General features: G+C 33.3%; 1 protein-coding gene across 1 annotated transcript; it reads right to left on the reverse strand.

The window, feature by feature from the left end:
- Nucleotides 1–4,554: 4,554 nt before the first annotated feature.
- On the reverse strand, nt 4,555–7,256 carry LOC133204866 (snaclec coagulation factor IX-binding protein subunit A-like). Its single transcript, XM_061340609.1, has 5 exons — nt 7,064–7,256; nt 6,819–6,884; nt 5,568–5,644; nt 5,038–5,119; nt 4,555–4,790 (listed from the first exon to the last, which is right to left on the reverse strand). Exons 1-5 carry the CDS (start codon nt 7,254–7,256, stop codon nt 4,555–4,557), a joined length of 654 nt encoding a protein of 217 aa, XP_061196593.1.
- Between the last annotated feature and the right edge of the window lie 4,340 nt (nt 7,257–11,596).

Consider the following 11,596-nt stretch of genomic DNA (forward strand, 5'->3'; position numbering starts at 1 on the left):
AATTTTGTTATTTAAACTTTTTTTTATTTAAATGAACACTTCATATCATAAGACTGTGTAATTTTAATGTATTTGCCTAACAAAAATTTCGTAAGAAAACCATGTTTTATCAAAAAATGACACTGGGTCATTATTCTACGTTGTCATTTTTCTACAATCCACACGGAGAAAAATGGCCCAAAGGCCATAATTTCTACGAAAACGTGGGTCATTTTTCTACGTAGATATATTAACCAGGGGGTCAAATTTCTACATAGAAAAATGATCCCTGGTCAATATTCTACGGGGGTCACTTTTCGTCGTTACACCGGTCTTCCGGTATTCGTGGTTGTATTGGAAAGTTCATATGGGGAAAAGAGATTAATTTTCGTAATTGTTTCTTAGAATAAATCCTTATTGATAACATAAATAGAAGTTATGTAGATACTAAAATATTTTAAATTTTTTATATTAAGTCTAAATTGTTGTAATAAATACATTTTATTTTCCCCCGCATTTTTCATCAGATATTTATTTGTAATTTTTTTTCAAAAAAAATGTTTACAAGAGTGTGTAAGATGAAATACGGAGATAAAGAGCGGCAATGAAGCCCAATAGTCCATTGAAACAATACAAACCGGGAGCAGAGCAAACACCGGAACTCAAAAAAACATTGGGAGCAGGACCAGGTGCCAGAGAGGAGCAAGCATCCCCCGTCGACCGGTCACACCCGCCGCGTGCCCATTGTTATGATCGGGCAAACGGAAAAATCCAATAGACAATTCAATGTGTAAATAAAAGCCTAACAATTGGTATGAAAAACGCCAGTCAGCATTCGACTAATGGTAGATTGTATTTGCTGACAAGGTCATTGTATCGACCACAGAACTTGCAAAATGACTTTAAACGAGACTGTTGATATTCTTTGCCTCCTTTTAGAAATTGTTCTTACGTGGAGCACGCTCTTGCGTATCTTGCGTATCGAAATCAACAGGGAGATATAAACTCCATATGTAGGTGATAATGGTATATTGCTACATAAGTAAGGGAAGTTGACGATAGAAAAGTTGAAGTCATCACGCTTATCATAAAGTTTTGTTGTTAGGTTACCATTAACGTCTTTTTTTCGTGTAAAATATCCAAGTATAAAACAGATGTGTCAGACTCTGTGGTTTCTTTTATTTCAAGTTCACTGGGATATATCGAGTCGACATATGAATGGAAGTAACTATTGTTAATTGATAATCGAGTCGACATATGAATGGAAGTAACTATTGTTAATTGATAATACATCGTCGATTTATTTAAATGTCGAGTTGAAGGCCACAGCAAGTGTTTTCATCTTCTCAAGTATAAATGTTTGAATAAATTCTGCTACATATGAGTACAAAAATAGGTCGGCTTATAACGGGGCGCAATAGGTACCTATGGGAATTCCGACAGATTGTTGGAAGACCTAATCTCCAAAACTACATTGTTATTGTCAATCAGAAACTCAAGCATCTTTTTAATATCTACTTCAGAGTATTTGTGTGTACAATCAGAATGTTTTAACAAAATAATTTCGCAAATGACCAATGACTAGGTAGATAAATTTACGTGTTCCATTTGTATCGAAAAAGCAGTTGTCAATTATATGAAAAAGCCTGGACTTTACACCTATTCTCACATAATCCGTCCACATGCAGCATAACTTTCATTAAAAAAATAAAGTCATTATTTGGGGGAGAAGTCGATGTTTTTTAGCAAACAAATCATGGGAGAATTATTTTTCAAAATATCAGAACTCAACCATGCATGATGACAAAAATATTCAATATGCAATATAGGTAGTGTATTTACCTTCGTAATTTACGTTATTATCTTACGTCGAAATGAACCCGTCAAAAATCGTTTTATTGCCAAAATGAATATTCAGTTTCACTTGGATTTTTTTAGCACTATGTCTGTACTAATAAAAATACTTCGAAAATTTTGTTTTTTGCCAGTGTTTTTCTCTTAATTTGTAATTAACAAATTTTATTTGCTTTAATCTTATTTTTCAACTGAAATAATTCTGTTCCTTCTTACTAGAAATGTTTAAGCTGAATTCCTGTGCGACTTACTTTTATGTTTATGAATCATAAGAGAAGAGGATTTTAAAATTTAATTTGGGAAGAGACTGTGAAAATTCTAAATTCGTTTTTCTTAAAGAAATATATTGATAACGTAAATTACAATTTTACTGGTATTCAAACCAAAAATTTAATTTATGTTATTTTTACTGTAATTTACGTTATGAATGTTTTGCTTCATCAAGTAATCAATGAAGAGAGATTTATGCGTAAAATATTGCTACAAATAAATAGAAGTACACCTTGTTTGTAAAATCAACTGAAATTCACGCCAAAAATACATCTTTGAGGAATTATTTGAAAGTTGTTAAAGGTAACACGTAATTTACGTTATCTGATGGCGCTTCCTGCATCAGATCTACATCGGAAGTTCGGTGATGTTAAGATGCTTTCGAGAAGAAACCAATAACGTTTCCTGCATGGTCCCGTATTGTCCCGACGTCTTATTTGCAAGATAGGTACCATATATGTATTATACTGATAACGTAAATTACATAACGTAAATTACTTTCTATCAGATTAATTGGTGTAAAATGTGTAGTCACACAGATCAATGTTCATTTTAATATTTTACGTGTTTCGTAGGTCGGGAAGAAGAAATAAATTAATATGCAAAGACAATTTTACTTGTATTCTCTAAGTATCGTTGATAACGTAAAATACATCCTTAAAACGAACCACTCACCTCTGGTTAAAAGACCAATGTGTTTCTGTAAGTATTCTGTCATATAACTTTTCTTTGTTTCTGATTGCATTTTATGGACTTTGTTGGATATTCTAGTAGATATTTTATGTTTTTAGATACCTTTTTATGCTGTTTACACAAATACTAAGATTTTGATAACGTAAATTACAGAAATTTAGCGACAAAGTTATTTTATATTTTTTAAAAATTTCACTGTAGACAAATATCTAAAAGTGTGAAAAATCAATATATTCATGCATTGTTATATGTAAAAGTCGTGCTTTTTAGCATAAAATGTAATTGTTTTGTTTTATTCATTGGTCCAAACTTTGCCTTTTGCCTAAGCGACAGATCGAGAAGCCATTTATTAGACTATATACTTGGATCCCAGGGAAGTTTTAACCTGTGTATTAACACTTAACGATGTTGGTTTGGTAACTAGACGTATCACAAACGAAAACACTACAAAATTTACCAATTATTTTAATAATAATGTAATTTAAATTGCTTGCGACATCCAAATAGCGCATATGGACGGATTATGTGAGAATAGGTGAAAATTTATCTTGGGGAATGGTTGTATAAAGTGTTGAAAGTCGTACTTTTTTTATGTTATTGATTTTGGTAAAATTTTGTGATTTTCAAATTTTCTAAAAGTTCCTAGGAATTTTTAAGTATCCACATCTGATTTACACCACTTCTCGAATATATTGTTGTACAGTACTCCTGAAGTTTCTCCTTCACTGCTGATAATAATTTAGTGAGGAGTAAAGAAAGAGGCTAGGTAGACTGGAACTCGCTGTGTATCTATGTTTGTAAGGATTCTTATGAAGTTTAGGAATCCAGTATCGGTATGGTAATTCAAATTCATTCTGATTGTTGGGAATATTAAAAATATTTGAAAATAACATGATTTCGAAGAATTTCCTCCTTAGAAAGGGAGCTATGGATATAAATTGGATACCACTTGCAGAATTAATGCAGTTCCTCTAAAATACAATAAGAATAATGAGTCTTAAAAACAAAGACAGTTGTTATCTGCTATCTCATCTGGGACCAGTACATACTGATCGTATAGATATAAAAGCACCTCGTTACAAGTTTCCGGATAAAACTTACAGCGCTGTAAAAATTATCAAATTATTAAAAAAAAGAACTACTAAATTTTGTTTGAATGTGCTATATCTACAACGGACACATTTTATTGAGTTATATTACCGTGCCGTTCACTTGCAAACTCATTAGAATCATCACGTGACATTGTGTCACCAAGATCAAGCGTTTGCACGTCGAAATATTTTGTGGCCGATTTGACTTTGCATCAATATTATCTTTTTGACTTTTGATGAGATGTATGGAGATAGCGAACAGTACTCAAGCTCAAAAGTCCATTAAATAATACAAAGAGCAAACGCGGACCTCTAAAGCATCAGAGGTGGGATCAGGTGCCATGGAGGAGTGAGCATCGTTTATCATAAAGCTTGGTTGTTAGATTACCATTAACGTCTTTTCTAGTAAAATATCCAAATATGAAACAGATATGTCAGACTCTGTGGTATCTTTTATTTCAAGTTCACTGGGATATATCGTATAGACATACATGAGGTCTACTTATAACTACATATGTATATATAATCCTGGTCAGGTATTGGTAGACCGCACGTAAATATCATCTTAAAGAAAGATGTATAAATAAATACATGAACTAACACGTAATATAATGCACCGTCCGTGGGTTAGTTCAAATTTAGCATAGTTCCAACGAAGCTTATTTTTTCAAACGTCTCGTTCACAAACAACAGGCCTTTGCTGAGTGCAAGCAATGTCAACCCACACTCCTAGATATCGTGTAGATGAGACTATGCATTCTTCTGATGGGTTAGATGGTTGGTCAGAGTGCCAGTTAGTGTAGGTTGTTGTTGCCTTGCTTTGTAGCCAAGTGAATGAGACCGAGTCATTGGTGTCATAGGCATTTAACCAGTACTCTTTTGGCTCTCCACATTGCGTGGCCGCTAGAATACATTTTTTTACATTTTCACACATTTCAAGATTTACGATATTTTGAATTTCTGTAATTTTGTATCAAATGATATTGCTTCCTAGTGGCAAAGATTCGATTCAGTTGCATAAAATATTGAATATTGATATTGTTTACGAAGGTCTTTCATTTGACCCCTGTGTATAATCCTAATTTTTAGTAAATCATAGACAGTATGTCTTTTCCTTTCACGATACTGAATAGAAGAATCCGAAACTTACTGAATGTAACGACCCAGTCATTTTCGTCTTGAGATTCGACTTCCATGACGTATGATGAAGGGAAAAGTGAAGCACAAAAATTCTGGAAAAGGAAAGAGAGATGATTTATTGGCTTATTTATTTAATGTAACCACCATTGCAATTTTTGATTAAAACAAACTGCTGAGGGATGATATGGCTATTATGAAGAATGTCTTAATGATTGTAAGCACTTGAAAAAAGCAAAACAAAATATTTTTGGTATATTTATTTCTTTTCCTTTTTATGTTATTATCGAAAAGATAATCCAAGTGTTTATATATTTCTTGACCTTTTTTTCATTTTATTTATTTATTTTTGAAATATCGCATTTTTTCATGAGAGCTTGTTATCGGGGGAAAGTTCAATATTTCTTCGACCAAATCACAGAAATTGTTAATAAAGGACAGCTTTCTTAGTAGGACGAAACCCCCTCCCCCTCTTCTTATTTTTAAATTGGAGTAACTAAAGTTGGTTCTGGGAATATGGATTTGTAACTAATTATTGTTTACCTGTGAAGACTCAAAAGTTCTGAAGGTGTTGTCCAGTTTATATCTATGGCCATTAAACGCGTGCCATATGGAACAATCTGCAAGGCAAATACATTTGAAAAAAATACAGTTTATATAAGTGGTTTATACATGTGATATACATTATGTACGAGGGTTGTCCCAAAAAGTCGTAGACAGGAAAAATAATTTTGGTTTTCTTTGCTAGATTAAATTTCTTTTCTTTTGATAGTAAAAAACAACATTTTATGATAATGAATTTAAAGTTTTATGATAATAACACATTTAATTAGAAAATACGAAAGCAAACGTAATTTACGTATCTTATAACGTCGTGATCATTTTTAAGCATACTGTCACGTGTTTTAACAAGCGTCTCTAACAAGCTTCTCGTTATTTTTTCAAGTGGAAAACCACTGCTGATTGAGGGACTCAGTAAAACTGACCAATGTCCATAGGTTTTTTTTAATCCGATTCAAATATCAGTCCTCGAAAGGTACACGTAGGTAGCAGAGAAAACACAAAAATTGACATCGATCGTGGCCCATACCGTTCCTCACCGTCTGAATTTAACAAACAACACTCTACATCTTTCAGGCGTAACTATTTTCGGGACGGAGGTAAAAACTGTCCTAGAATCTCTTATACCATTAAAAAAAACTTCTCTACTAGCGTTCTAGTTTGTTATGTCACTTCTGTATCATTTTTTCGTCTCTGAAGTGGACAAACCACATTTGAAACAAATTTAATACATATCCCTGCACCGCTAAGACGTTTGACGTTTTGAAAATACTGACAGCAATTCTCTGTTGATGTGCAAATTTGACACAATACTAAAATTTTGTTTCTGTTTACACTGATATAAATTTTGGTTTGATGTTTTACATTTTACCAGAGAAACAAGTGCAATTGGAATAGTTACATGCGTAAATTATTCCGGATTTTGTTCGTGCGCCGACAGACCATATCGGCCTTCCTATAAATCGTCATAGTACGATTACTATAAAAGATATGTATTTAAAAATGCACTATTTTAAGGAACATTGACTGAGTTATGGCTATGCAAAATTTGGTAAGTATTGGTTGATTGTTTACAAAGTTATAAACATTGTCTACGACTTTTTGGGACAACCCTCGTACATATCAATTATTTTCTAGATCCTGTGAAAAGCTGGTAAAGTGGCCCCTTTTTCTTATTTCTTTTTTTTAAAAAAAAAAGATATGTTACAATATACAACATACTAATTCACTTACCAAATGGGGTAGTCATGGAGATTTCTGCTGTTAACACCGTTTCTGTATTCTCTATATATGGGACATCTAGGATAAATCAATAAAATTTTTCGAATTATGAAATTATAAACTTTCATAAACGAAATAAGATGTAAGTAAAATTATGAAATAATTAAAATTAAATATGTCCTGATAACGAATTCAACTTGATTGAGAAATTTGATTACCAAATTGAAAGTAAATCCATCCTTGAAAACCCTGCTCACTCAAAATATATCCAGAGCCTAAGAGTACTGCAAGCAACTGACAACTCATTTTTTCAGGGCTATAGAGAATAGATTTGCAATGAACATTGTCTTTGCAGAATGCTGCACATTGTAGTAAGCTTTGGTGATTAAATGTAATCAAAATATTCGTGGACTGGGTCCCTTTGTTGTTGAAATGAGGGATATTTGTCATGAAATCTTCAAAGAAGTATCCGTAAGCGAATACAAAGTGCACAATAACCAGAAAACAAAATTTCATTGTTATATATTCCTCATAAAAAATTAATATTATTCCTCCAAATTAGATAGAAGGATATGACCATAACAATATCAGCAATAAGCATTCGAGAGAGCTCACGAATTCATTGGAATAAAGAGTAAAATATTTTTAAAACCCTTTTTCGATGAGCAAATCCCAAGTGTAAAACACTACCAAGGGTATGCTTAATGGCAAATTACATTCAAGAATTTATTTTACCTTTACGTTTGTAATAAATGTGCCAATTACAAAAAAAAAAATATTTCTTATGAATCAATTGATAATTCCATGCTTTAGAGATCTCGTATAGTGGACCACGATTAAATCAATAAACATTTATTAAAAAAAGGGAAAAATAATCAAACTGAACAATCATCAACACGAATTATAAATTCATTGTAAATATTTCGATGGGTACTTATATAAAAAAAAAATACAATTAATTAAAATTGATCCATTTAAAAAATTGGTTTTAAGTGTTTGCGGAAATTTTAAGCTGCAATTACGTTCAGAATTTTAATAAGATCATACGTATATATTGAACCTAATGATCAAGTAATAAAATTTCCGGGTTTTTTTCTTCCCCTCCAACAAAAACTGATTATGTGATATACAAGATACTGTATGTATTATTTTGAATGTATTCAAAATTTTGTACATTCATTTGGGCTGACATAAATTCGCCCTAGGCCTGCTTTGATTAGATTTATCATGGAAATATAGAATGATCATGCACTAGATCTAGTACATAAAAAGTTGTTAAAATTTTAATTCTGCAACAATAATTGCATGAAACGACCCCTTGGTTATCTTAAATTGATGAAAGATAATATGTACCATCATTACATCACTCTTTAAGCCACCAGAGGTGGGATCAGGTGCCTAGGAGGAGTAATAATTCCCTGTTGATCGGTCACACCCGCCGGAAGCCCTATGTATTGATCAGGTATATGGAATATTCCTTAGTGAAAGCAAAGACCTAAAAATGGTATCAAACATGCTAGAGAAAATAAGACCCAGTGATCAGTTTTATTTAAAAACAAGGTCATAATAACGACCGTAGAATTTGCGAAAAGCTGAATTTAAACGGGGATGTTAAAATCCTTGTAACACGAACTTATTTGTCTGTAGCTTGTATCAGTTTAGAAGTTGAACATTCTCAGAGCATTCTCTTGTGTATCAAATCAGTTGGGAGACATAAACACCATATGTTGGAATATTACTACATAAATAAGGAAAGTTGACAATTGAAAAGCTGAAGTCATCTCGCTATTCATATAGTTTAGTTGTTTGTTGGCCCTAATCTTCTATAGTCAGTAAAATATCCAAATATGAAACAGATGTGGCAGACACTGATGTCTTTTATTTTGAGATCACTGGGATATGTCGAGTCAACATTTGAATGGAAGTTACTATTGTTAATTGATAAAACGTCGTCGATATATGTGAATGTCGAATTGAAGGCCACAACAAGTGTTTCTTCTTCTCATGAACATAATTATGAATAAATTCTGCTTCATATGAATATAAAAGCAGGTCGGCTAATAAAGAAGCACAATTAGTGCCCATCAAAATTCCAACTGTTTGTTGGAAGACTTAGTCTCCAAAGACTAGAGATGTTGTCAATGAGGAACTCCATCCTTTTAATATCAACTTCAGTGTACTTGTGTGTAGAAATTGATTGTTTTTTAACAAAGATGACCAAACGTAAGTTTTGGACATAAGATTAGTCTTGTTCTGGGGCGTACGCCAAAACTTAGTCCGGCGTATTTTGCGTTTCAAGAAGCGGCGTAAACCTAATCTTAAAACATACGCTTAGTCTCTGGACTAAGTCCTTGAGTAACGACTGGTCATACGACCTTTTATGAAACGGTTTCCGGGGGCCAGTTTTATAAAAGGTCGTACAACCAGTCGTAACTCTACGCCGGTGTAAATTAGGGACTAGCGCAAAGATTTGCCTTTCATTAAAGAGCATATTTTTACGCCGAACTAAAGTTTGCCAAAATTTTACATCTACTCATGGGTAGGCTTAAGTTCCGATGCAAAAAATTGAGACTTTACTGATTTGAAAACAATATGGTCATTCGTTAATAAGAATGTCTTTGGAGACCAGTACTTCCAACAAACTGTTGGAATTGCGATGGGCAGTAGTTGTTCGCCTTTATCAGCCTGTCTGTTTTAATATTCATATGAAGCAGAATTTTATTCTTTCAAAACATGTGCATGAGAAGAAGAAAACACTTGCTGTGACTTTCAACTCAACAATCATATATACCGACGACGTTATATCAAATAACAATAATTACTTCCATTCATATGTTGAATCGATATATCTCAGTGAACTCAAAATACAAGACACTACACAGTCTGCCACATCTGTTTCATATTTGGATGTTTTACTGACTATAGACGATAAGGACCGACTAACAACTAAACTATATGACACACGAGATAACTTCAGCTTTTCAATCGTCAACTTTCCTTATTTAGTTGAAGACTACATCTTGTATTTCTTACAAATATACATCGACTATTGTTGCTTACAAACGTTTTAATTACAATGAAATATGTGGAGATAACGAACAGTATTCGAGCTCAAAAGTCCATTGAACATTACAAAATAGGAGCAGAGCAAACACGGACCTCTAAGACATCAAAGGTGGGATCAGGTACCATGGAGGAGTGAGCATCCCCTGCCGACCGGTCACACCCGCCGTGTGCTCCTTGTCATGATCGGGAAATAACGGGAAAAAAATCCGTCGACAATTCAGTGTGTAAATAATGGCCTAGCAACTAGTGTGAAAAAAGTCAGTCAGCATTTGACTTAATGATAACTTGTATTTGCTGACAAGGTCATTGTATCGACCATAGAACTTACGAAATGATGACTTTAAACGAGACTTCTGATATTCTCGTTTCATCAACTAGTTTGTCAATAATTTACCTCGTTTTAGAAATTGTTCATACGTAGAGCATGCTCTGGCGTATCGAATCAACTGAGGGATATAAACCCCATATGCAGGTGATAAAGGTATATTGCTGCATAAGAAAGGAAAGTTGACGATTGAAAAGTTAAAGTCATCACGTTTATCAAAAAGCTTTGTTGTTAGATTACCATTAACGTCTTTTTCTAATAAAATATCCAAATATGAAACAGATGTGTCAGACTCTGTGATATCTTTTATCTCAGGCTCACCGGGATATATCGTGTCGACATAAGAATGGAAATAACTATTGTTAATTCATAATTTGCAAATGACCAATGAGAGGGTAAGTAAATTTACGAGTTCCATTTTTATTGAAAAAGTAGATGTCAATGATCTCAAAATGCCTGGGCTTTCATTTATCGTTGGGAATGCTTGTATAAAGAGTTGAAAAGTCGTAAGTTTTGATGTTATTGATTTTGGTAAAATTTTGTGATTTCAAAATTTCCAAAAGTTCCAAGGAATCCACATCTGATTTACACCACTTCTCGAATATATTGTTGAACAGTACTCCTGAAGTTGCTCCTTCACTGCTGTTAATATTTTCGTGAGGAGTAAAGAAAGGGGCTTGGTAGAACATTTACTGGAAACCGCTATGTATCTTTCTTTGTAAAGATTTTTTGATGTTTTGGAATTCAATATAGATATGGAAATTCAAATTCATATTGGTTGTTGGTTGACGTTTTTCATACTAATTGTTAGACCGTTATTTACAATTACTAAATTGTCTACGGATTTTCCCGTTATTTCCCGATCATGACAAAGAGCTTGCATTAAAGTTTTTCAGAAGTAGGTCAAACTCCTAGGTCAAGGTCAAAAGGTCAAAGTGGTTGGTATCCTAAAAAAGGTCTTGTCACAATGTGAAGTATGAAAGCCCTAGCTCAAACAATTTAAAAAGTTATGGCCAAGGTTAAAGTTTTTCAAAAGTGGGTCAAACTCCTAGGTCAAGGTCAAAGGTCAAAGGGTCAAAGATGTTGATATCCAGAGGAAGGTCTTGTCACAAGGAATACACATGTGAAGTTTGAAACCCCAAACACCGAATGTTCAAAAGTTATTGCCAAGGTTAACGTTCGTTTTTCAACAGTGGGTCAAACTCCAAGGTCAAGGTCAAAAGGTCAAAGTTGTTGGTATCCAAAGGAAGGCCTTGTCACAAAGAATACACAAGTGAAGTTTGAAACCCCAAGCACTAACTGTTTAGAAGTTATGGCCAAGGGTAAAGTCTCATAAAATTTTGCAAAAGTGGGTCAAACTCCAAGGTCAAAAGGTCAAATATGATGATACCCAAAGAAA

This window comes from Saccostrea echinata, unplaced genomic scaffold, assembly GCF_033153115.1.
Source record: "Saccostrea echinata isolate AGI-Se365-2 ecotype Australia unplaced genomic scaffold, CSIRO_AGI_Sech_v1 ptg000054l, whole genome shotgun sequence".
Classification (NCBI taxonomy): Eukaryota; Metazoa; Mollusca; class Bivalvia; order Ostreida; family Ostreidae; genus Saccostrea; species Saccostrea echinata.

Excerpts from the sequence above, each read along its gene's own strand:
- LOC133204866 (XM_061340609.1), bottom strand. The coding sequence starts at position 7,256 with ATGACAAATATCCCTCATTTCAACAACAAAGGGACCCAGTCCACGAAT. Across the intron at positions 5,120-5,567 it reads GAACTTTTGAGTCTTCACAG|AATTTTTGTGCTTCACTTTT; the intron begins GTAAACAATAAT and ends TTCCTTTTCCAG. Across the intron at positions 4,791-5,037 it reads TGACTGGGTCGTTACATTCA|CGGCCACGCAATGTGGAGAG; the intron begins GTAAGTTTCGGA and ends AATGTATTCTAG.